Source organism: Ctenopharyngodon idella, chromosome 13 (genome assembly GCF_019924925.1).
Source record: "Ctenopharyngodon idella isolate HZGC_01 chromosome 13, HZGC01, whole genome shotgun sequence".
NCBI lineage: Eukaryota > Metazoa > Chordata > Actinopteri > Cypriniformes > Xenocyprididae > Ctenopharyngodon > Ctenopharyngodon idella.
The window spans coordinates 8,640,059-8,666,184 of NC_067232.1; the positions used below are offsets into that span (position 1 = coordinate 8,640,059).

At 35.3% G+C, this 26,126-nt stretch overlaps 2 protein-coding genes across 2 annotated transcripts in view; one reads left to right on the top strand and one right to left on the bottom strand.

Annotated features, from left to right (window-relative positions):
- The window catches only part of prim2 (DNA primase subunit 2), a 66,653-nt gene extending 58,279 nt beyond the window's left edge, over positions 1–8,374 (bottom strand). Inside the window, exons 1-7 of the mRNA XM_051915816.1 lie at positions 8,223–8,374; positions 7,647–7,798; positions 7,441–7,553; positions 6,935–7,029; positions 6,185–6,305; positions 4,504–4,599; positions 4,034–4,171 (exon numbers count right to left, since the gene is read on the bottom strand). Of these exons, the coding sequence (XP_051771776.1) occupies positions 4,034–4,171; positions 4,504–4,599; positions 6,185–6,305; positions 6,935–7,029; positions 7,441–7,553; positions 7,647–7,791 (708 nt within the window). The 5' untranslated portion in view covers positions 7,792–7,798; positions 8,223–8,374. The remainder of the gene's footprint in view (positions 1–4,033; positions 4,172–4,503; positions 4,600–6,184; positions 6,306–6,934; positions 7,030–7,440; positions 7,554–7,646; positions 7,799–8,222) is intronic.
- Positions 8,375–19,633: 11,259 nt separating this feature from the next.
- On the top strand, positions 19,634–26,124 carry il22ra2 (interleukin 22 receptor, alpha 2). Its single transcript, XM_051915966.1, has 6 exons — positions 19,634–19,748; positions 19,952–20,084; positions 20,237–20,415; positions 22,609–22,778; positions 24,019–24,188; positions 24,569–26,124. Exons 1-5 carry the CDS (start codon positions 19,679–19,681, stop codon positions 24,166–24,168), a joined length of 702 nt encoding a protein of 233 aa, XP_051771926.1. The 5' UTR covers positions 19,634–19,678; the 3' UTR covers positions 24,169–24,188; positions 24,569–26,124.
- Positions 26,125–26,126: the final 2 nt, after the last annotated feature.

Below are 26,126 nucleotides of genomic sequence, written 5' to 3' on the forward strand. Positions count from 1 at the left end.
CTGGTGACCGCGCTTTTGAAAACCGAACACGACGCATGGCTTTTAAATTGTAATTGGCAAGTTGCAGCTTGCCTGCCAGGGGAACCTTTGAAACTTTCAGACGAAACTAAGTTTCAGCATTTGTCAGGAAGTCAATGAAACATGAGGAACAAAATTGCAATGTCTACCATCCAGACACAGACCTATTTATAGGCCTTTTAGATTTATTAGATACAGAATAGAGAGAGAGGATAATAATCAGGAGAAAAAGAAATGCAAAGCTCAACAATAATGGGTTTTTCCATCTTTTTCCTGAATTTTAGCTAAAGTTAGAACAACCTGATCAAATCCTGCCTTTTAGCTCACATAACAAAAAGTGGCTACTATTTAGAGAAAAAAAAAAAAAAAAAAAAGAGAAAACGAATGCATTTTCTCACTTTTGGAAATATTCACCTCTAACAATTGCTGGTCAATGGCAGCTCTACTAAAATGGTCCTTCAGAGCTACACTAGGTGATACCTGGTAAAGGATTTTCAACCAGGCAATTGATTTCAGACAGTCTCTCTAGAAATGATTCCGAGTATCATAAAAGACTCGTTCCAGGCCTGATTTATGGAGTCGGCGGGAATATGAAGATTGACACATTTCATTTTCTTTCAGCGTGGCCATCCCGAACGCCATCAAAAAGAAAATGTGCAGGCAGCATATGTTTTCATTAGCCAGGATGGATTAATGCGCAAGCTTATAGAGCTTCAATATACTGGCAGGAGGGAGATTGTTTACTAGCTGTGTCTGTTCGCCGTTTCGGTTGTACAAGAGCTTACCAAATAATAATTCAAATGACTTTTCTCAGAGAACGTTCTGCCGAAATAAAACCCATCCCACCAGCTGTCCAACTGCCTGGCAGACTCACTCTGATGGCCAGCCTTGACGAGACGGCATGTAGATGACAAAAAAAAAAAAAAAAAAATCTGCCAAGCTGAAAGATAATTTACCATGCTGAGAAGAGCCTTTCTTAATTTTGCATCATCCATCTATGACAATTACAATACCCAACATTGAGGTGTGACACAAAACTCAGAAACAGTATGGTACAGTTCCTATAAAACATTTCAAATAACACAAAGAGTGTTCAATCCCAGAAGTGCAATGAAAATTTATGCAAACTACATGCCAGCGCTAAATGCACAAAGCCTGTCTCTTCTCCACTTACCAGTGATCAACCGAACACAACCGCTCCCCGGTTTCAATTAAAATGCCCAATTAAACCCAAGCTGGGCAGACTAATGTTGTTAAGTAATCCAAGTTCACAAAGCTGCCCGATTTATTATTGTTCCCAATATCCTGTGCACATTTTAATTTCTCCAGTTATAGCAGCAATTAAACCTGCCACTGCATTGTTTACCATCACAGAAACTCTCATTTGAATCTCAGATATTAATGGACTGAAGATGACAAACAGGCAGCTATTACCTTAACAGCCACCACATCGTTCTGCACAACGGATGAAGTATTTAAAACAGCACTTCAAATTTAGAGTGTTATTTTATACATAACCTCAATGATATAATGGGTGAACTCATGCTTATCAAAACCTTGATGGAAAAACAGAGCACTGTAGATCTTTAAACTGCATTACCTCCACAAAGTAAACAAATAGAAATAGAAATATTTGGGCTAAGGGAGATTTTACTTCTCTTATGCTCAACAAGGCTACATTTATTCAATCAAAAATACAGTAAAATAGTAATATTGTGAAATATTGTTACAACTTAAAATGACTTGTCTATTTTAATATATTTTAGATGTAAGCACAGGTGAAATATAATTTATTCCTGTGATAGCAAAGTCTTAAAGGGTTAGTTCACCCAAAAATGAAAATTCTGTCATTAACTACTCACCCTCAAAACGTTCCAAACCTATAAGACCTTTGTTCATCTTCGGAACACAAATTAAGATATTTTTGATGAAATCCGTGAGCTTTCTGGCCTCCAAAAGACTGCAACGGTATTACCACTTTCAAGGCCCAGAAAGGTAATAAAGAAATCATTAAAATTGTCCATGTGACTACAGTGGTTCAAACTTAATGTTATGAAACGATGAGAATACTTTTTGTGCGCAAAAAAAAAAAAAAAAAAAACGACTTTATTCAACAATTTCTTCTCTTCCATGTCAGTGTCCTATGCTGTTAACATTGTACACACAGTTCAGAGCTTCCGGATTGTACGTCAGAACGGCAGCTCAGTATTGGCCGACACGGTTCACGTGAGCACCACGACACATGCATGTGCTGCTGACGCAGGATCTGGCAGAACATTTTTGGGTGAGCTAACCCTTTAATTAATCACATGTTCCTTCAGAAATCCTTCAAATTCATAGTTTTCAGTCATGTGACTGGCACAGAGACCTGGAGGGAAAAACATCCATAGAACTGCAGCACATCTCAAAAGAAGAGAAACAAACGTGTGAACGATATGCAAGTTTTTGGGCACTTGTGATCCATATACAGCATCTGCTGCAGTATTTTAAATCACTAAAAACGTGAAAAACACTTAAAGTGCCTTATACTGAATTTGGTCTTTTTTATATCACCATCTTACTACATTAGTAATTAGTACAAACCTGGTAAAAACGATTGGCGGGCAAAGGAGGAAAGCCTTGTTTTGCCCTCCAGGTGGGTGTTCCAATAAGGGTCTGACTCTGACGTTACATGAAAACTATGAATATGCTTATTTGGTGCTCAAGAATCTTTTCTTATTATCATCATAAATGCTGAAAACAGTAGTGCTGCTTAAGATTTTTTTGTGTAAACCAAGATACATTTGTTTCAGAAATTGAATAAACCAAGTTCACAAGAACAGCATTTATTTGAAGCAGAAATATTTTGTAATATTACAAATGCCTTCACTGCCACATTTGATTAATTTAATGCATCCTTGCTGAATACAATATCTTACTGACTCCATACATAAAATACATACAAATGTAGCATTTTCAGTACAGTGCAACTATTTTCCTATTCAAAAGATTAAGCCTGTATGATCCTGTATATTTTTTAATGTTTGTGCTTGTGCTGCTGAACAAAAGACAACAAGGAAGGAAGCAGCAAAGCTCACGCCCCACGTCAAGCATGAAAAGCCCTCAATGTGCCGTCTGCTGGGAATCTCCTGACACACATTACATTTACATGCGTTATAAATATGATGCAAGGGGAGAAACTCAATGGTAGGAATATAAACAAGCACTGTTTTTCAAAAGGATAATAGCATATCTCAGGGAAGCACATTTTGCTGCCATTTGGCAGGGTTGGGGAAAAAAAAATAATAAAATCGAGACGCCTCCACGGTGGGTACAGCAATCTTGGCAGGAGCTAACAGAAAAGCTGCTTTTGATTTCCTGACCAACAACCCTCCCCGTGACCTCCTCCATCTCCTAGCCGCCTTTTAATCTCCGTCTGAGGGTGGAAATGACCCATGACTTCTCAGTGTGTGCCATCAAGCACTTTACGCTAAGCCTCTCCAAACTATCATCTCTGACGCCCACTCTTCTACACCTTAAAAAAAAAGCAATCTCATGACTGCTATAACCTCTCCATAGCGTTACCTTTCTAGTCATCCAAGACCACCTTAACGCAGCTCCCCCATCAACTCTAACTGTGAGCTACAAGCTCTATTTCTGTAGATTACAATAACACCACATGAACCCTTCAAAAATAGAAAACCTTTGAATTTTAGTGAAGGAATACATGTTAAATGTGGGATTGTTCATATAATTGAATTCGAAGTGAATCTCAACCCATTCCCAATCTTGTATAAAGTAGAATCCCTCCCAATAATGCCTTCCTTTAAAGTAACATAGCATAGGCCCTGTTTACAACAAACATCTCGGTCAGCTTAGACGAACAGCCACATGCAAATGAATCTCTAGTGATCACTGATTGTTGTGGGAAAGGTCTAAATTTTGTGACTACATACATCACTTAATTCCTCAGTGTGCCATTGCACCTTTTAAGAAGCATCAATAACACTGAACTCAAAATAACCAAGTTACTTACTGCAAGTGCTTTGGACAGTCTTGTGCGGAAGTCATTCAGGACAATCGCGACAATTTCTTGGTGGGGGATGTAGGCATTGCCAGCAAGCAAGTAGACTTTTCTTGTGCGCACTAAATCCAGGGCATCCTGAAATGGGACCTTACACAAAAAAATAATTGAAATACTTTATTAATAACAGATATTTTAAATCTACTGCACATACATAATAATGAAGTGTTACAGCTTATGCTAACTTAAAAAGATTCACAGGCAAGTCAATGAATAATAAAATCTCATTTTAGTTGAGACAAACACTTAAAACCCATAGAACATGCATTATAGACTTTAACTAGGTGTATATGAATTTAATGATTTAAAGTGAATCTTTCAGCATGTCTTCTTTTACTTTTACAAAGTTTCAGAGACTCAGCATGAAACAGCTTTTCATAACTCGGTATCACTTTTAAATTAGAAAGTTATAATTATCTTACTTTGTAGAAATCATATTCTTCCACTGTGATTCCACTTAATCCATAACTGGAGTTGATGAGCTTGTCTTTTAAGCTTTTCTTTTCCTCTGCACTTACCTGTTAAGTTAAAGGGAAAAAAAAAATAGCACAGCTGACATTTAATTTCAAGTAACTAGAAGAGATAAAGCAAGGACAACATTCGGCAAAGAAAAAAGCATTTATCATCACGATTCAGAGAACAACTTTAAAGAAAAACAGCTAATAAAATTATGTAAAAAGGTTATGACAAAATATATCATTTAGCATTTATTCAGTGACATAATGACATTAGCATTTATTTATAGCTAAAAAAAACAAGCATTCAGGCACTGCTCTGAAAACATATTAGGATTGTTAAGAGTGGAACTGAAAGACATGAACTGAAAGATGAGCAATGTTTTAAGTGTAGAACAACTGCCCCCTAGAGGACTGAATGTGAAAACATTTAAATTCCACTGGGCCCTGTACAAGTCTAAAAGATGATCAGGATGGGATCTTTTAAATTAGAAATAAGTGAAATCAAGGTTTTAGCAGGGGCATATACTGAGAAATTCCCATGTTTCAGTTACAAGGCATTAGATGAAGTAATCTTTCAGCAATATGTTGGGAAGCTGGAGCATCACAAGAGTTCTGAATTTGATTAGGACAGAAAAAAAAAAAAAAAAAGAGAAATCATTATATTGTGTCTGTAAAAATACACACTTCCGACAACGGTAAGAAAAAAAACCTCTAAAATGTATCAACTCTGAAAATCGATAAAGTTAGTTATAGCAATTATTTTTCAGCTTTATCATTTTATAATCTAAATTAAAGGGTTAGTTCAGCCAAAAATGAACATTTTGTCATCATTTACTCACCCTCATGTTGTTCCAAACCCATAAGACTTTCATCTTTGAAACACAAATAAAGATATTTTTAATAAAATCTGAGAGATTTCTGTCCCTCCACTGACAGTCCACGCAACTACCACTTTGACGCTTCAAAAAGTTCATAAGGAGATCTTAAAACTAATCCATATGAATTGAGCAGTTTAGTCCAAATTGTCTTAAGAGACATGATCGCTTTATATGATGAACAGATTGAAGTTAGGCTTTTAATCGCATATAAACATTCATCAATGCACACATCAGATACAGTAAATGGAAGCTCAAACATGCTTGCTTGACGAGCAATAGCCAATGAGGTTCATTCTCGTGTGTTAAAGCAGCACGTTTGAGCTTCAGCAAGAACCAATGAAGTTTCTTGCGCGTAAAGCAAGTACGATTGAGCTTCTGTATGTTTTTGAATAAAAGCCTAAATTCAATCTGTTCATAATATATAGTGATCCAGTCTCTACAGAAAATTTGGACTAAACCATCGATTCACGATGGATTAGTTTTGTGATCTATTTAAGAACTTTTTGAAATGACAAAGTAGCTGCGTGGACTGTCAATGGAGGGACAGAAAGCTCTTAATTTCACTTTAAATATCTTAATTTGTGTTTCAAAGATGAACTAAAGTCTTACAGGTTTAGAACGACATGGTGATTGATGTAATTGATGACAATTTTTTTTATTTTTGGGTGAACTAACCCTTCAAATGAACAGATTTTTTTCTGATAACATCAAAGGCAAGGGAATTGGTGAGGTTTCAACAGTGAAATTACTATGTAAAATAGCCTCACCGTCTCATACTTCAAATTATTTTTATGCAAAAAGTCAGTCTTGTGCTTTGAAGGAAGGCAACTGAACCGGTAACGGAAAAGATCCATTTCCTGTTGGATGAACCATCGCCTGAGGTCCTCCCTAAAATGAAATAAAAGTCTATGGTTCAATTTATACCTCAGACCAACACAACACAAAATAAAAAATAAAAATCTGACAATGTTCATTTCAAAATTTGCCTATAAATGATCTTAAATATATATATTTAAAACGAATAGGGCTTGGGAGCAAAACCCAGCATTTGAGTGTTAATTATGTTTAGCTTCAACTAAAGGCAAGCTCACACTACACAACTTTTGGATGGATTTTGCTGTCGCAGACAGATTACCAAGGCCCGCAACAAAACCCCCGGATCGCGGCCATTTTGGCATGAGGTCTCTGCAGAACAAAAGTGGGCTTTTCTAAATTTGTCAGCATTTTGGTAGCTGTTTCTATATCATGCAATGAAAATGATGCTAGTCTGCTATGACAACAAGAAGACAGATGACAAGAAACCTTGTTGGGTAGTGTGAACACCACATCGTAATCTTACAGCCCTGTAGTGTGAGCTTGCCTTAAGATTATTAATGTTACATAAATGCATATTCATAGATTTAAATTACTTACAGCACACTAACAAAGACAGATTAGACACAAAAATAAGATAGCTGACCATTTTAATTTTTTTGTCTGTATGAGTACTTCCTAAATTGCACATTAAGAATACTTACGTCTGGCAATAAGCCAAGCGTAGAATGAAATGGGAGATATGGTCTTTTCTTCGTTTCTCATATTCAGATATTCCTGCCTGAACCTTTCGGTCATCCTGGGTTATTAGGACAGATTGTTGAGGAGAAAAGAAAGATATAAAATACATGGCGTGCACTCATTTAAAAAGAGTATGCAGAAAAAAAGAATTTCAAAAACAAGGCGATCATAAAATTAGTAATTTTTCTATGACTGATAACCAAAGCATCATAAAATTAAAATACATTTCCCTCTTTTCTTAAATTGTGTAGGTATAACATTGTATTGGGTATGAGATAGTTTCATTATAGACTCATTAAAAGCTAAGATCAAATGAGGTAATGTCTGTTGTGAGGAAAAAATATTTGTGTTGCAAAATCTATGCAATGAATGTTAGACATTTGCAGCACCACAAAATCTCAGCAGTAGTGTATCCCCTGTAGGTAAAGACATAAATAAATAAAAATGTATATGAAGAATGTTTCCTCACCAATTCTGTCCTAAATGGGAAGTTCAGACTTGAAAATTCAGCTTCTAGTTTCTTCGTGTATTGCTCTGAATTTTTCACATAGCTCACCCCAAGATTTTCCACAGTCTTGAGCACTTGGAAAATTAAATATACAAATATATTAGTCGAAGATTAAAATAATTCTCATTTAAAAACTCAAATACACCGGGTCCATACAGATGACTCACATTTCAACCTCTCCACTGCAAAGGTTTCAAACTCAGTGAGAGAGATGTTGTCCAGGGGAGGGTGTCCATAGAACTGAAGACAGTGATCATACAGATCATTCTGAGAGCTGCCAATCAGCTTCTTTCTTCTGCCTGAAAACTGCATTGCAATTCTAGACATAGAGTGTTATCAATAAGTTTACCAAAACTGGATAATGTGACATCTTTAAAAACATTATGAGCTGAACAATACACACACACACACACACACACACACACACACACACACACACACATATACATATATATATACATATATATATATATATATATATATACACATATACATACATTACAGTACAACTCGCATGACATAAACCGCTTATAAACTGCTACAATTTACTTAAATAATGAACTAGAATCGTGCTAGGTTAACCATCTAACACAGTTAAGTCTACAAGCAACGGTATTTATTTTCTTTCAGCAGTCAAAGTCCTCGTGCGTATTTAACGTTAAATACGTGTCTGCTAATAATATCGTGTGTCTTTACGAAAAACACATATTTACTACAAGTAATTGTCAACGAATAAAACTCACATCTCAAAACAATCGCTGCCTGTCTGCTCCCGTCGCCTGAATCCCGCCAACGAGCTGACGTTCCAAACAAAGCGCGGGTATATGACGTCACTCTCAAAATTCACCAATCACGTTCTGTGAACGACTGTTTCCAGGGGCTGTTTTGCCGTGTGATTTCTGTTGCTGAAAAAAAATCTGAATCATTTCCGCAAATCGGTTCTTTCGAACAGCTCGTTTCAAAGAACCGACTCGAACTATAAAAGAACGTTCCATAATTCTTTGACATCGTGAGGTATTACTTTTTCACGTAGTCACTGACGTTCCAATAAAGCCATACTTATGCACCTTTTACTGCGTTTTTCATTATACATTTAGAATATATATTATATTAGATTTATTATATTAAACAATAGTAAAATTAATTTATCTTGGCTGAAAACTTTTTTGTGTTGCTAAAACTGTCGTACAATAAAGTCATTAGGGACATTAGGGACGTTTTATTAGTAACATTCCTGTCAGTAACTTACTTTTCGCACCAACAGTCAAATGCTCGGTTCAACCCAAATGCCAATACTGATCACTCACTTTTAATACTCGTTTTTTGGTGATAAGTTCAAATGATTCACTGAAAAGATTCGACTTCAAAAGAACGCGTTTTTCTGAACAGGTTTAGTGAGACATGCATAACTGGGATTGAGATCTAGTCTAAATTCGTAATAGTTTGTATGTGACTGTAATTTAGCTGTTATCATCTTGTTGTGAGCAACAGGTTCACTTTGACCAACAATAAAGTGTTGTCTGTTTTTATGCACACACTTAGGCCTATTTATCCTTTACTTAAAATGGTAATATTTTAAAATACCTTTTTCATTTTCTTAGTTATGTTACTAAGAAATACCTTGCCACTAGATATAGAAATTCGTTTATCTGATTTTTTTTTTTTTCTGAATAGAAAACAACATGAACATGAGTAAAACTGCTTTCAAGAAAAATTGCCCCATATACTGTAATATGTGGCTCCATTTAATCCCACAATAATTTTCAATAACCCACAAAAAGTAATTTTTATAGCCTACAATTGTCATTTGCATTTGACATTTGTGTGTTTTTTTTTTTTCTCACACTTTTTTGTAGTCACAAAGCTCTTTCTAGCTCCCTTCATCTCCATGGCTCTCTAACATGGTTTTGCTCAACTTTTTATGATGCATAGTGTATATGCTATCATTGTATTGCACTGAAAATATGTGCCTACTGCTTGTTGCTTCAGCACGTAATTCTACACAAAAATACACTAGCAACAGATTGTTCATTCTAATCAAAAAGACTGTACTTCCTTATCCCACCCACACACACCATTCTGTAAACATGTGACTTAGCCAAACCAGCTGATTGTATTAATCTTCAATGGTTCTTTTGAGAGAGAACTCATTGTGCTTTGACCTCTCAGACAGAATGGTTCAATGCTTTCTTTCTGCAGGCCCTGCTCTAAACCACATTATTTGATCCCTCAGCAGTTTTATGTCCAGAAATTATTTGTTTAGATGTACTTTTAATGTTATTGAAGTATCAAAAACAAATGGATGTATGTTCATAAATGATAGCCTAAAATACCAGCATTTGCCCAAGTTGCTTGATAGCATGCAAAAACACTTGCTCAGTGGGATGTTTTGGCTTAGACTGCCCTCCATTGGCTACAGAGTAGTAGTGTTTATTTTTATGGTCTCCCATTGAAAAATATTATTACAAATGTAGCATTATGTTAATGCAGATAGGAACTAAAAGAGAATACTGGCATTGTTTGAATATGTTATTGGCAGCAGTGATTACATGGATATCCTGCAGGATGTTCAGAGGTTTCATGGACCTGGTGAGAAACTTGAGTATTTGACACAAATTTAAAAGTTGGAGTTTTTAAGATTTTTTTAATGTTTTTAAAAGTCTGCATTTATGTGATCAAAAATACAATAAAAAATAGAAATATTGTGAAATAGTATTACAATTTAATATAACTGTTTTCTATTTGAATATATTATGAAATGTAATTTATTTCTGTAATGCAAAGCTGAATTTTCAGCATCATTACTCCAGTCTTCAGAGTCACATGATCCTTCAGAAATCATTCTAATATGATGATTTTGTGTTCAAGAAACATTTATTATCATTATCAGTGTTGAAAGGATTGTTTTGGGTTTTTCTTTTTTTTTTTTTTTTTTCAGATTTACTTGATAGAGTTTAAAAGAACAGCATTTATTTGAAAGATAAATCTTTTGTAACCTTTTAAAATTTTTGATATTATGCACTCTTCCTGACTAAAAGTCTTAATTTCTTTTTTAAAAAAAAAAGGCAGTTTAAGTTTAATAAAATGAAGTATATGTTTCTCCAAATGAGACAAAACAGCAGGGATGTAAATATTTGAGTGATTGCACTTCAATATATTCGCTTAAGTATTATTTTAGAGAATTAAGTACTTTACTTAAGTTCTATTGAAACTGAATACAACACTCTTACTCAAATACATTTCCATTTCAGAATGATATTTGTAGGTCACTGTGACTAAAATCTTTTCTCTTTTATTAAGCTAACAAGCTGATCAAATTACAATGCGAGCTGAACTTCTACAGCCAGTGACATCAATTCAACTGGTCATTCATCATTCCTCCTTGTACAGAGAAATTTAATCAGTCATCACAACACAATCTGACCTAAATCTTTTTGTTTTTATTACAGACTTTGTTGAAGATGGACAAACTTGACTCAATGTGAACATGGTCGGCAATAAGTCTTTAACTACTCAAATCTTAACTAAAACCATCTGCTTCTGAAATTCAGATGTAATTTCTGGTAACAGGTTTCAGTTTATATCTGTCATCAAGCCCTGCATAGTAATAGTCAGGATTTTTGTTTGCTAGACACTTTTGATACTAAATATTCATTCTTTTACTTGAGCACAATTTGTCAGTATTTCTTTTTACACCTCTGTCTGTCAATCAGTGAGAAAGGGCAAAGAGGAAGTTCTCTAAATGTCAAGCACACCTAGCCTTTTAATTTTCTGCACATTCATTATTCATGGAAAAAACACACATGCCTTATAAAAAAGGGTGTGCAAAGATGCAAAGGATGTTTATGCACATATAGTACACAAACATGACATATAACTATTTTAAAATTGTTCCTACAAAAATTAGTCCTCACATGATGGTTGATAAATGCATGCAGATGAAGAGATGGGCTTATATGTTCACTATTTTCTTTTCTTTTGTTGGTTTATTTGCCCACATATGCATTCAAAAAATTAATTGTCGGATTTACTTAAAAAAGCAGTGTCAAGTGCTTCCACACAACTACAGTAGTCAACATTTGAAGTGGATCAAAACCTTCTTCTTATGACAACTTATTTCTTAGGACAACTTTGATTAACTTTTTTGATCCACTTAAAAAGTTGAATACTGTATATTGAGTAATTTGTATAAATAACAATTTAGTTGTATGAACAAAAGAAATTAAAGCTGAAAAAATTTATTTGAGTAAATACAAATCATTTGAATTTCTCAGTTACATATTTACATGTGCAGTTCAATAATGTTTATAAATTTATAAAAGTTTATTACATAGAGTGAACACATTTAATGACTTAATTTACCTTATTAAATTAACTATTTGCTCTACTAAATGCACTCAAAAAATAACTAATTGAACAAACTCAATTTAATTGAGAGGAGGAATTCCATCCCATATGCTTAAACACAGAATAAACAGCCTAAACACAGGTGCCACTCTTCTGCATAATGGTAACCACAAAATTCAAAAATACATAAACTCCTCTAAAATTTTACGTAAATTGTGGTTCTATCACACGTACATTTACTTTTCATACACACAAAAACGTACATTGACGTATTTATAGCACTAAAACGTAAAAATACTTACGTATTAACAGCAAAAAAACGTAAATCATGTAACGTAAAGTGTGAATGTATATGAATTCCCATGTATTAATATTAAAATCGTGGCTTTAATGATTTAACGATGTTTTTAGTCGAATTTATTGAAAGCAGTTTACTCACCTACATAATATGAAATAACATTTCTGTTCGTGACTTGTGCTGCACGTTTCGGAGGATTACATAATGTTAAACAAGACTACAATTTGAAACCTTATGAATAAAATTTCTGTAATTGTTTAACCATTTTGTAATATTTAGTTTGTTCGCTGTGCGACACAGAAGGCGTTTTCTCCTATGCAGCGACTGACAATACAACCATAAGATACACCAAACCACAACATAAATTCACAAGTCACATCCATTTTATTTGTTCACTGTACTCCAAATCTTTAGAATCCATATGTTTGTAAGGAACAGATCCAAATTCAGCCCTTTATCCATCAATCTTCATCTTCATTCTCAGCAAAACCGACCGTCACAGTCAAAGCTCGCGCTCGTTATGATTCAAATTTGAAAGTAGCGCCACCCTCGAGAAGCGTTACGACATGGTTTACGGCACTGATATCGAACGCTCATTGGTTCTCACCTGCTTCGTCACAGATTGCGACATGCCGTGTTTCAGTGGATTGACATTTGAAATGAGTGCGCGCCTTCACGGAGAGAAGCCGAATTTATCATATTTTCATGGATTAATAAGTTAAATTCTGCTCTGTACACTATAAAAAAAACTATTACCGCCAGAGAGGACTGTGACTGGAACTCATCATCATTTGAACTACTTTTCGTACCACTTTTGACATTTTCGCAAAAAATAAATTATTGTGATTACGCTTGTTTGTCTGTCATTCTTTTATTTATAACAGTAGGTAGTTTAAAGAAATGGGTAGGGGTAGGTGTAGGATTAGTGGCTCAAAATATCGTTTTAATGTTATATTTTTACTAAAATTGTCATTTTCCTACACATTTCTGTTCTTTATGTTTTATTCTTTTAACATTCTGTATAAAATGGGTAGGTTTAGGTTCGGGATGGGGTTTAGGGATCTTACATTTATCTACAAAACGATAAAATGGAAATTATACATATATATGACATGAAAGATACGTAAATATTTTACGTTTTTTCGCTGTAAAAACGTAAGTATTTTTACGTTTTAGTGCCATAATTACGTCAATATTGTACGTTTTAGCACCTTTCTAAACGTACAAAAATGTACGTTTTGTGTCTTTGAAAGTTACGTATTAATACCTACGTATTAACAATGAGACCAGGCTGACTAATAACATCTTTCTCTTCACTGAAAAACACATAAAATAACATTTTAATCCCTAAATTCATTCTCCTAATGCAGTCCCTTGCAAAGCATGCTGGGAACTCTGCCCAGTTAGTTATATCAACATTCATTTGTACGTTTCACTCAGCAATGTTAAGTTGATTGAACAAACACTTCAGTACAGCTGACAATACTCATTTTTAGTAGAAACAACTCAGTTAAATTAAGTTGATGTAGTTTCATGAGTTAAGTAATGTGAACAAGGATGGTTTGGGTGAAACTAACAACAGTGAAAGTTCATTTTTTTAATGTAACTCATAAAAGTGTGAATGAATAAAATGATAACCAATTTGCTTTAATTTGATTCATGCAATTGAGTCCTTTGCACTATGGTATTTCCCATGATCAGTCACATAGTAATCTGTTGTCTCACTGAACTTTGCTTTCTTTTGAGATTACTTTCACTAAAGGTGAGGGGACATAGCCTTTGTTCTTCCTGGGAAATTATGTAAAGTGAAGCATACTGCTCACCGTGAGTACACAGAGCTCACAAGAGAGGGGGGTAAATCAGATGGAGGAAAATGGGGAGAACAACAGCATGGGGCAGGGTTGTCTGAACAGCTGTAGGAATGATAATGAAACCATGGCAACTGGGTCAAAGGTAGTTTGATAGACCAACAAAAAGAGTCTTGACCCTTCCCATCTGGAAGCCTTTAGACTCCCAGTGAATGAGCACATGGTGGCCATACAGGAGCTGAAAGACACCTGAGATTTGAAGGTAAATGTTACGCCAGTCTCGGTTTAAGTATAGCATCACATAGCAAGGTTTATATTATTTGATCATATTTGTGTTCTGATGGTCAGTTACTGGCTTAATCTAAATTATATAAACTTTCAACATTTCTTCATCTTTGTAAAAAAGAAAAAAGAAAGAAATGTGTTTAATTGTATTGAATGTGCGCTTGTAGTGTCTTTCAAACTTTAAAAGTATATTTAAAAAAACTGCACTTGCAGATCATATATGTTTCCTAATACACTTCAATACATTTTTAAAAGGTGTTTTGTGATCATGTCAAATTAAAAGTTTTATTTTAAAGTACAGTAGCCTGTAGCAGGACACTTGGCATGCTTTTCTAGCAATTTTTTATGTTCCAAATTGTTTTGTAAAATATATATTTTCTATAAACTTTCTATAAACTACTAAACTTTTATACACTTTCATTTTCTGAAATTTTCTAAAATGAAAGTGTCTTCTTTAAAAAGAGACCAGAGGTCTGTATTTCATTAATTACAACCATTTAAGTTCAGATCTATGCTCAAAAAGGGTGGTGACAGGTAACAGGTTAAATCATTATGTTTTAAAGTGCCCCATTATGGCATTTGTGTTCCTATTTTTGTTTTGGGAGTCCCCAACAACAGGTTTACAAGCATGCAAGGTCAAAAAACACTTTCATTGTCTTATAATATGCATTTATTTTTAGCTTATTTGCTCATCAACTCCCAAACGATTCGCTCAACGATTAATTTTTCCAAACCCCTCCTTTGTGTGACGCTAATCTGCGGTGACTGGTCAGATGACTTCTGCTGGTTAACACGGAGTACAGTATACAATGCTTGCATCACTTATATTGTATTATAATAATGATGGTGCTCCGCTCTGTTCTAAAAATAAAGACTCAGAGAGGAAATAAGTTATTTTGTGTTTATGTTAGTGAACCTAGCCTACAGCTCGGTGGTAAACACCCAAACAGTCAAGGTATATGCGTTAGCACAACGCAGAAACGTACTGATAAAGCACTGCATTTTAGTTGTACACCAACATATTGCTCTATTCTTTGTCATAACTCCAAGTAATAACAACGAAAATCATTTGACACATTTCTAGACAATCGCGAGCGAACGCATATTGCTGTTAGCTGGTTAGCCGTAGTACGGTGTACATTTTAGGACATCCTCAGACCTCAGTCATACAATGAAAAGGCGTCATGCCTCAGACTAAAAGGATTCAGTCACTGGACAAAACGGAATTGCGCCTCAGACTGAAAGGCTGTCAGGTCTTGTACAATTAGGCATCGAACGAAACAGCCTCAGACCAAAAGGCATCAGACGAAACGGACTCGGATAAAAAGGCATCAGACAAAACGGCCTCAGACTAAAAGGCCTCAGACATAAAGGCATCAGACGAAATGGACTTAGAAAGAAGTGAATTGCCCCGCCTCAGTGTAACGTCACATGCACACAGTTACAACTTAGTGTAACATTTAACAGTTAGAAATGTTACACTAAGTTGTATAAAACATATCCCACTGAGATTATTTTGTAAATTTGTATTATTCGCTGGTTTTATTTGCATGTATAAAAAGTTAGCTAAATAACACATTGCAACTAGCTTGCATTGCAAACTATAGTGAACACTCACGAAAATTAATCATGGTTAAAAGTGTGTTAACTATGATTTTTTTGTCGGATTGATACTATTTGTATAACAATTTTACTATACAAAAAAAAAACTATGCCTTTTAGTCTGATGCCTTTTTGTCTGAGTCTGTTTCATCCGATGCTTTTTCGTCTGATGCATTTTATTCTGTGGCTGTTTCAATCGATGCCTAATTGTACGAGACCTGATGTCATTTTTCCTGAGACCCGAAGCCTTTCATTCTGAGGCACGATGCCATTTTGTACGGTGACTAAAGCCTTTTAGTCTGAGGTATGACGCCTTTTAGTTGTATGACTGAGGTCTGAGGATGTCCTAAAATGTACACCATACCGGAGAGACCTAACTTACAAGCTGCGCGGAGTGTACACAACATGCACAACTAAATACGTATTGTGCGTGCTACGGAGAACATAACAGCAACAATTATTAATCATACTTACAGGTTGTAATTCAGAGGAGGAAAGAGCTGGTACAAATAACTGGGTACTGACCCATTCTTCAATAACAACCGGCTTGCGAATCCCTCGTTGAACTCATTAATGTTGAAGAAGTAGTCTTACTGATGGGAACACAGCACAAGGTTTGGGCTATACTGCTGTGGTATCGTTGTAAAGATGAACTTTATAAACTGTTTCTTCACGTATTGGCAGTGTTTGAGGGGTTTCCTCAAAGTTTTTCCTGGTGTCTGCTAGCGCAATAAGTGGGTGGGCAATATGCTAATATTTTGTTTTGACGTCACAACGAATCGGCTTGGATTCATTTTACAAACAACTAGTTTAATTGACTCAGAGTCGACTTACTTTTGAGAGACAATGGCTGCGTCCGAAAACTGGAAAATGCTGCCTTCGGAGGACACATTCCAAGATAGGAAGGCATCAAGGCAGGTCCGAATCTAATGTTAGCTTCACTTCCTGTTTCCTGAGATACTGTCATCTGATCGATTTTTGAAGGCATCATTTGTGCGCCCATTCTGTGACTGTTGAGCTAGAAAAATAAGGATGACGTCCCAAAGTTGCTTTTGCTGGTCAGTTTGTGTTTAAATGTACGTTTTTGACCAACATTTTCCACTTTTGATGTGATTTCTAGTGAGAAATTACTATTGTAGTAATTAAATATTTGCTTAGTTATCAACAAAGCTTTCTCAGTTTTGTTGTAGATCATTAAACCATTACTCTGCCTCAGAAGTCTGTCCGAAATCAGTTTCGTGAGGTGCCTTAATGCACAAACGCTGCCTTACAAGTCATTGCCTGATAAGGCATCGAGGCAACAAGTCAGCTGCCTAGGTTTTCGGGTGCAGCCAATAACTATATGCGGTGCACTTTCAGATTTAAAACTTTGCAGTATGTTTTCATTCACTTAGAGCTACGTTACACACTACATGAAAGGTAGTTTTCAAAAATCCATAGTAGGGGCACTTTTATAATATTTTGGTGTGCTTTAAAGAAGTGCACTTGTTTTGATTTGTGACTAACATACTAAAGCCCATATAAGGCAAGGCAAGGGAAGACAAGGAAGTTTATTTTTAGCATATTTCATACACAATGGTAATTCAAAGTGATTTACATAGAAAGGCACAGTAAATTCAAATGATTTATGTTTATTTATTTATTTATGTTATTTGTTATGTGTATCAATATAGTTGCATGGAACCACTTGACATTGCTTTTTTAAGTAAATCCAACAATTTCTTTCTTTTTTTTTTTTTTTTTTTGAGTGAAGGGGTGGGAAAGACACTAGTAAGCCAGGTTGCTAATAGTGTCTGCTCTCTGACTCTTATTCAGACAGGGGTGCCCCGAACTTAGTGATTCAGGCAGCCTTTAGTTAAATATGATTTATGTCAGTTAGTTATGTCAATATTAATTTGTGCATTTCACTCCGCAATGTTAAGTTGACTGAACAAACACTTATTAAGTAAAGCTGACAATACTCATTTTTAGTAGAAACAACTCAGCCGTCTGCCTCTGATGGCTTTCAGTGCTACACCAGCCTGTGACCTGGTGTCTTACACTCACGTCTGACCATCTCACCATCTCACTTCCCAATTCTCTCAACTCTTCCAACCAGACAGCCCTAACAAAAAAATAAATAAATAAAAACAAGGATAATTAAAACAGTTTTAAAAAGAATTAAATGAGTAAAAATATGATACATTGATAAAATAAAGTGCACTCAGTCGGATGTAAATGCACAGATAAACAGATGTGTTTTGAGTCTGGATTTGAATGTGACTACTGTTGGAGCACATCTGATCTCTTCAAGAAGCTGCGAATGGCATAACAGCTAAAAGCAGACTCTCGTTGCTTTAAGTGAACCCTTGGTATTTCTAAGTGACTTAATCCTGATGATCTGAGTGATCCGTTTATATTCTATGAGCATATCTGCAATGTATTGTGGTCCTAGGCAATTGAGTGATTTATAAACAAGTAACAGTACTTTAAAATCAATTCAAAATGCAACTGGAAGGCAGTGCAAGGACCTGACTGATCTGACTGACCCCACACCAGAGTGGTGTGACATGTTCATATTTTCTGGTTCTGCTCAGAATCCTGACAGCAGTGTCCTGTATGAGCTGCAGCTGTCTTATGGTCCATTACAATAATCTACCCTGCTGGTGATGAAAGCATGAATAAGTTTCTCTAAGTCTTGACTCGAAACAAAGCATCTAATTCTTACAATATTTTTGAGATGATAGTATGCAGATTTTGTTATTGCTTTTACATGACTACTGAAATTAAGGTCTGACTCCAAAATCACACCAAGATTCCTGACTTGATTTATATATAAAATATTATATATAACGTGTTTAAAGGTAATATATTTTAAATGTACTAAATTGCAACTTTGTCATTACAAATTTGCATTTAATATAAATTTAAACTATAACAATTTTCATTTAATTGAAATTAACATACATGGAATTACATATTAATTTATATCATTTTCCACTGTCAAACTTCAGTGGAAATAAAAACTCTCCATTGCAAAATGGCAACAGGTGGTATTTAGCTGGTAATACGTGACTGTTCATCCTATCAGACATGTAAATGCCCTTTTAACAATAAAAGTGAAGTGAAAAGTAAAAAAAACAAAGACTATAGGGAACAACGCGAAAGGTCAGAGTCTTAGCTAGATCGTAAGCAGACAGATACATTTCAAACTATACATGAAAGAGGAAATGTGGTTACACCATTTCCAAAATTCATGTAGGTATCAACTGATCTTGCCTTGGTATCACAGCTAATTAAAATTTATAGTACATGTATTTCCCTTTCCTCTTAAGAGCCACAATACAAGCAGGTGTGAAAGCAGTAGTGCTCTGATGTATATTTTAAAGAGAAGACGTGCATCTCAAGCATAAGATAAAACCACTCTTTTTGTTTCCAGTCAATTCATGTTTTCTGTGGTTAGTGGTTAGGTGAGGTATTCCCTGAATTTGACTTCAGCGTGATGTCCACGTCCTTACAAAGGAACTATTTAAAATTAAAAGGAAAAAAGCATTTCTTCAAGGGTTTTATGAGTCTATTGTTGTGGTTTTGAATCATCATTAAACATATTTGATCACTGAACATCTCTCATAATGAGATATAACATCTAATATTGAATACAATTTACAAAAGATATTAATTTATTTTACATATTGAAGTATTTAATAGACATCATTAATTCAAGTAAAATAATACAACAATATACAGGTTACAGGATGACACTCATTATGACAAAACACTCATTGGTGCAAAAACGGAAATTCTGTGACGCACGTGCAAGAAAGAGGAAATCCATAAGGTTTAAAAGGTCTCAGAGTTGAACCACCAAAATGCCATCATCATGTTTGCCCTGACTGGACCTCAATGGCTGGACCTTGTTTTTGTGATGTGCCTTCTCTGTTGGGCAGACTGTAAGTTCAATAGCTTGTCTCTTGCACTGAAATTCGATGACGACACTGTTAACATTTTTAATATTATCTGCAAAGTTTTGATACAAACAAATGTTTAGCTTCAAATCTAGGTTTTTACTTTGGCTACATTGTTAGGAAGTCATTGGCAGCCTGCATGTAAACAATGAACCATCCATGTGAAGTTTCACTTGTACTGTCTCCAGGTAGCCCTTCTCAGCAGGATGATATGGCTCCCCTCGATGTACAATTCTATTCTTTGGACTTCAGAAATGTCTTACGCTGGAAACATCCACACAAAGCTGCCAAAAACTTGAAATATTTTGTTCAACATAAAATGTAAGCATGCACAACTTTCTTGTCAAAAATTGTAAATTCTATTTGTAACTTGGAAATATCAGCACCACCCAAATTAAGATAAATGGCATGATGAATCCTCACATTTTTGTAGTAATGAAACTTTTCATATTGGTGACCTCTCTTGATTTTAGATATGGAGACAAGGAGTGGATTAATTCTGAGCATTGTCAAGGCATCCACGAGCTCGAGTGTGACCTGAGTGAGGCGACATCAGATCCCAGAGAATGGTACTATGCCAGGGTCCGTTCCCTCTCCCCTGAGGGCTTTTCATCATGGGTCCTTAGCCACAGGTTTTATCCTCAGTGGGAAAGTGAGTATACTACATCGCTTTAATTCTAATTTTCCTTTAGAAAAGCTTACAATTAAACACACTGTCTACATCTGAAATTATCTTCTATATGGTTGATTTTGGTATAGGGTCATTCTGTCAATTCAACCAGAGGTCTCAAATTTTTGATTTTGTTAATATTTTTCTGTAGAAAGACAAACATAAATGGTGATAAGAGCCAAATATTAAATGTTACAGATGTATATTTACTGAGTAATCCACTATTTTGTGGAGGGGGGGTCAAAATGACCATTCACCTGAGATTTGGAGCCAAATTAGAGGGCTGTAAAAATGACTGATGGCAGCATCATTATTGTATTTTTACACAGAGAATGGAAGATCTATTAGTAAAATCTGTTGACTTTAGCAATCTTTGTTTCATCATATGCCAACGGTGACAGTTAAAAAAAAAAAAAAAAGACAAAAAGCACATTTTTTTTGTTTGTTTGTTTGTTTTTGCCTCAAGTTTACATGCCTGTAACTCAATAAGTATTAAAGATATCTTAATATCCTTTTAGATTATGGTTCTTACTAAACTTTCCTTTTGGTGTCTTCATTTTAAAGGCCCTCGATGGTTCAGTCCCAGAGATATGGAGATCTTAATGAGGCTCCATGAGTAAATTGGTAAATTGTACGCATTTTCAGTGGTCAAAAACCAAATGTGGGTCACTTTGCATACAGCTGATACTTTCTTCTTTTAAAGAGGAATATCTAAAGAACAAATAATATTAAAACTATAAATGCATCTCATTTTTGCAGCTCAATTGCATAGAACATACTCTCTAATGTGATTTTAGATTCTTGTTCTTATGAAACTTTTCTTTTGGAATCTTCATTTTTAAGGCCTTATATGGTTCAGTCTCATAGATATAGGGGTGTCAATGCGATAACGTGTAGTTTTGATACTGCGAATTTGAACTCTTGGTAGCTTCAGAAGCTGTTCTTATAAATACACTTTTGAGAGCAAGTTAATGTGCCTCAACTTAACCGTTTTCAGTGGATTTTTGGTACTCAGAGAGTTATGTTTCATGCAATTCTTTTGATTGAGGGAAACAAGATACATTTCTAGCTTAAACATTATTCTTCAGACTTTCCTCTTTAAATGCAATAAGCATCAGCTGTGTGCAAAGTGAACCAAATTTGGTTTTCGACCACTTAAAATGGGTAAAATTCAACATGGAGCTGCTTTGAGATCCCCATATCTATGGGACCAAACTATATAGGGCCTTAAAATAGATTTCAAAAGGAAAGTTTATTAAGAATGAGAATCGAGGGTGATATTAAGATATCTTGAATACTTTTAGAGTTACAGGCATGCAAACTTTGGAAAAAGAATATTTATGGCACTCAGACAGGTATGTGCTATGCAGCTGTGTTGATAGAAAAACATGAGATACATTTCTAGTTATTATTTGTTATTATACATTATTTGTTCTTCAGATATTCCTCTTTAAAAGAAAAAAAAGTATCAGTTGTATGCAAAGTGACCTACATTTGGTTTTTGACCACTGAAAATGTGTACAATTGACCAATTTACTCATGGAGCCTCATTAAGATCTCCATATCTCTGGGATTGAACCATCGAGGGCCTTTAAGATGAAGATACCAAAAGTAAAGCTTGTTAAAAACCAGAATATAAAAGGATATTAAGAGATATCCTTAATACTTCTTGCGTTACAGGCCTGCAGACTTGAGGAAAAAAAAAACACATGAAGTGCTTTTTGCCATTTTTGAACAATCACCGTTGGCATATGATGCAACAAAAATTGCTAAAGTCAACAGATTTTACTAATAGACTTACTAGTCTTTGTGTAAAAATAAAATAATGATGCTGCCATCTTTCTAAAGTCATTTTTGCACCCCTGTAAATTGGCCATAAAATGGTCATTTTGACCTCCTCTACAAAATAGTGGATTACTCAAATATATATCTGTGACATTTAATATTTTGGCTTTCATCACTGTTTATGTTTGTCTTTCTACAGAGAGAAAAAAAAAAAAACTGAGCCGAGAAAGTTTCCGAAATGTGGTTAATTTGACACGTAACGACCCTATAGAGGTGCCAATCAAAGAGGAAGAAAGATTACACAATGAACTTTGTGATGACAGTGGCATAACCTTTTTTTTTTTATTATTCTGTGGAAGTTCTCACCTAATAACTTCCTCTAAATTACAGCTAGTTTCAGCCCACCCCAGTTAAAGGTGACTGTGACTGGACAGACCATTACAGTTCAGATCAAACCCCCGAGGACACCACTGCGAGGACAGAAGGGCTCTAGAATACGAGTGACAAAACTACAGAAACTGACATTCAGAATATACTTAATGCACAATGGTGTAGAAGAGGTAAGAAATTATAGATTTAAACAACATAACACGGTCAAGAGTAGTGTTGTACAGATTATATACACAACTTCAGTTCAAATAACTTAACATTTTAAACACTCTTGTCAGTTATCTGTTTTGCTCCGCAAACGAAACGAAGAATTCAAACGAAGCAAAAGAATTAACCGTCCCGCGTCTCCGAGCAACACAGTAAATGAACGAATCGGTTATGTAAACGATTCAATAACTCACTCTTAAAGAAAATCACTTGTCGTCAACTTCTGGTGTAAAGATATAACCTGCAGAAATCCTTACCGCTAATGTACAAACTGACACTGCCTGGAACGCGTAAATACTGACAAGCGGAATGATACAACCAGTGAAAAGTCCAGCGCTGTTATATCAGTGCTCTTGGAACGCCTCTAGCCCAATCAGATTCAAGGACCGGAACTACTTGTTGAATATTAAAGGAATAGTTCACAGAAAATTGTCATCATTCTGTCAAAACTGTCATTACTTACTCACCCTTTTTTTCCAAAACTGTATGACTTTCTTTCTTCTCTGGAACATAAAAGATATTTTAAGAAATGTCTCATTGTAATATATATATATTTTTTTTTCACACAATGGAATTCAAACTCGAATGATCATCAAACTTTTTGGTTCTTCAAAATATCTTTTGTTCAACAAAAGAAACAACTATTTAGTATTCTGAGACAGCAAATTATAGATATAGTTAGCTACTATTTTATATATTTATTTGTTTATTTTTACAATTTGCTACATAGCAAAAGATCTGCATAGGAAGATTAACATGTGCAGAGCAAATTGCACTTTATTTAGCTTATGTTTTTTCCAAAATGTTCAACATTTTAGATAATAATAACTGGCTGACAGCCCAGTTATTATATTCAATTCAATTCACATTTATTTGTATAGCACTTTTCACAATACATATAGTTTCAAAGCAGCTTTACAGAAAATTCTTGTGTCTACATCTGTTATCAGAGGTGACTGTGTCCAAGTTATGTATTTCAGAATTGTACATATACAAATCATGCAGTTAGCTAACAATGTATTAGTTTAAACAATGTATTAATTTAAAGCAGAAACAATGAGCTCAATGAAGTAAAGAATGCATGTTGTTAACAAATGTTAAAAATGTTGTTAAAAATGATAATCCTTGTAATTATTATAAATTACTCTAAACTCCTCAAATTCAGTATGCTAAACCTTTACAAAAATCATCTTTTCCAAATAGGAAATTCATGAAACAGACAGTTGCTCCAAGGAGCTTGTGATTGAGAGGCTACGTCCGAAAACCACCTACTGCCTTCAGGCTCTGTCCGTTACTCCTCGCTCAGGCCGCAAAAGCTTACGGAGTCCCAGCACCTGCGTCAACACTCAGTGAGGGTTTAGTGTCTCCCACAGGTAAGCCTTACGTAACATGTGATATGGTTTCTTTAGTAAGGGGAACACCTGAGATAAATGATGGTGTCCATGACAAGTTTCCGCCTTTGTGCTTTCTCCAAGTTGCCTTCTGGGCATTGATGGTTGGTAGACAAAAAGACGACAAAGTGAGCACAGACACGCTATTTGTCATTCGAGACAGAGATTGCACCCTTGAGACACCCTCAGATCAAGTTACAACCACCTTAGGATAAATTAGAGTGATTGTCCAATTTCTTAGAGTTTCAATTCTGAGAAGTTTGAGGGTTCTCTTTTGCCACATACAAGATGCACTAGTATTTTTAGAGTATTTGTATTATTTCCAGTTTCGATTATAACATTTCTGTTTTATCTGCCTGCAGGGTGAGGCTGCTTCTGGACCTTTGTTCAACATGAAAATTACACACATGCACACTACATAGTGGAATGTCTGCAAATTTTCACCAAGACCACCTTTACTATAAGACAGACTATAAGCCTAGCCTGGCCTAGCCTTTTGGTTACATTAAAGCTGAAGTGTGTAATTTCTGTGCCACTGGTACAATCAAAGGGAACATCAAAAATAATGACTGTTTACATACGGGTTTCCTGAACACTCATCTTTTATTGGCCGGACAAACTGATAGTCCCGCACCCAACTCACACCCTGGTTTGAGCCAACAACAGAGTGGAAGGTGTTTTTTTTTTCTCTCAGGGAAATCAACAAATGGCTAACTTGAAGTTATTTATTATTAAGTTATGGTATTAACTAAAGGCGGGTGCACACTGTGTGATTTTGGGATCTGAGACAAATTTTGAGAATCCTAAAAGATTCCTATAATCCTAGGCTAAAATCTGTAGTCTTTGATCGCTAGTTTGACATGTTCACCTACAGCTGATTAATGACCGTTACGATCAAATTGTACCTTCGACGAAATTCTGGCAGTGTCAGAAGATTTGGCACACAGTCCTGCAGTGTGACTTCTCCTACGATGAATGTCAAATTGTCTTCGTTTTTCAAGACAAGCCGTGATCAAAATTAACGCTAGAGATGTCTTTGTTAGCCACCATTTCAGTCCTGTGTTTAATGCAGCTCAGTCACCGAACATGTATGGGTTGATGTAATTCTCTGGACAAGTTTCTTAACAAAGACATCTCTAGCATTAATTTTGATCACGAAGACAATTTGACATTCGTTGTAGAAGAAGTCACACTGCAGGACTGTATGCCAAATCTTCTGACACTGCCAGAATTTCATCCGAGGTAAAATTTTATCGCAACGGTCATTAATCGGCTGTCTGTGAACATGTCAAACTAGTGATCAAAGACTACAGACTTTAGCCTAGGATTACAGGAATCTTTTAGGATTTTCAAATTTGTCTCAGATGACCAAATCGTGGCCAAAATCGCAGTGTGCACCCGCCTTAAGATAGTATTTTAAAGGGTTAGTTTACCCAAAAATGAAAATTCTGTCATTAATTACTCACCCTCATGTCGTTCCAAACCCATAAGACCTTTGCTCATCTTAAGAACGCAAATTAAGATCTCTTAATAAAATCTGAGAGCTTTCTGTCCCTCCATTGGCAGCCTACACAACTACCACCAAGCCCCAGAAAGGCAACTAGTAAAGCTGCCTTTGTCTTATGGGTAGCAAATGTCTTATGGGTTTGGAGCGACATGAGGGTGAGTAATTAATGAGAGACTTTTCACTTTTGAGTGAACTATCCCTTTAACATAAAAAACATACACACTTCAGCTTTAAGGCTAATGACTGTTGAAAATAAATACATGAACTAGTAGTCATGTTTAGGGCTGAGAAAAAAACACCAGACAGAAGTAGTTGAACATTATGATACACAATGTTGGAACACAACAAATATACAACAACTAAATGTTCACAGCACATGACAGAAAATAAAAAATTCTGAAAGAAAAACAATG

Coding starts and splice junctions, on each gene's coding strand:
- il22ra2 (XM_051915966.1), top strand. CDS start 19,679: ATGTTTGCCCTGACTGGACCTCAATGGCTGGACCTTGTTTTTGTGATG. Junction 19,749..19,951: donor CCTTCTCTGTTGGGCAGACT/GTAAGTTCAATA, acceptor TACTGTCTCCAG/GTAGCCCTTCTCAGCAGGAT. Junction 22,779..24,018: donor TGCACAATGGTGTAGAAGAG/GTAAGAAATTAT, acceptor TTTTCCAAATAG/GAAATTCATGAAACAGACAG.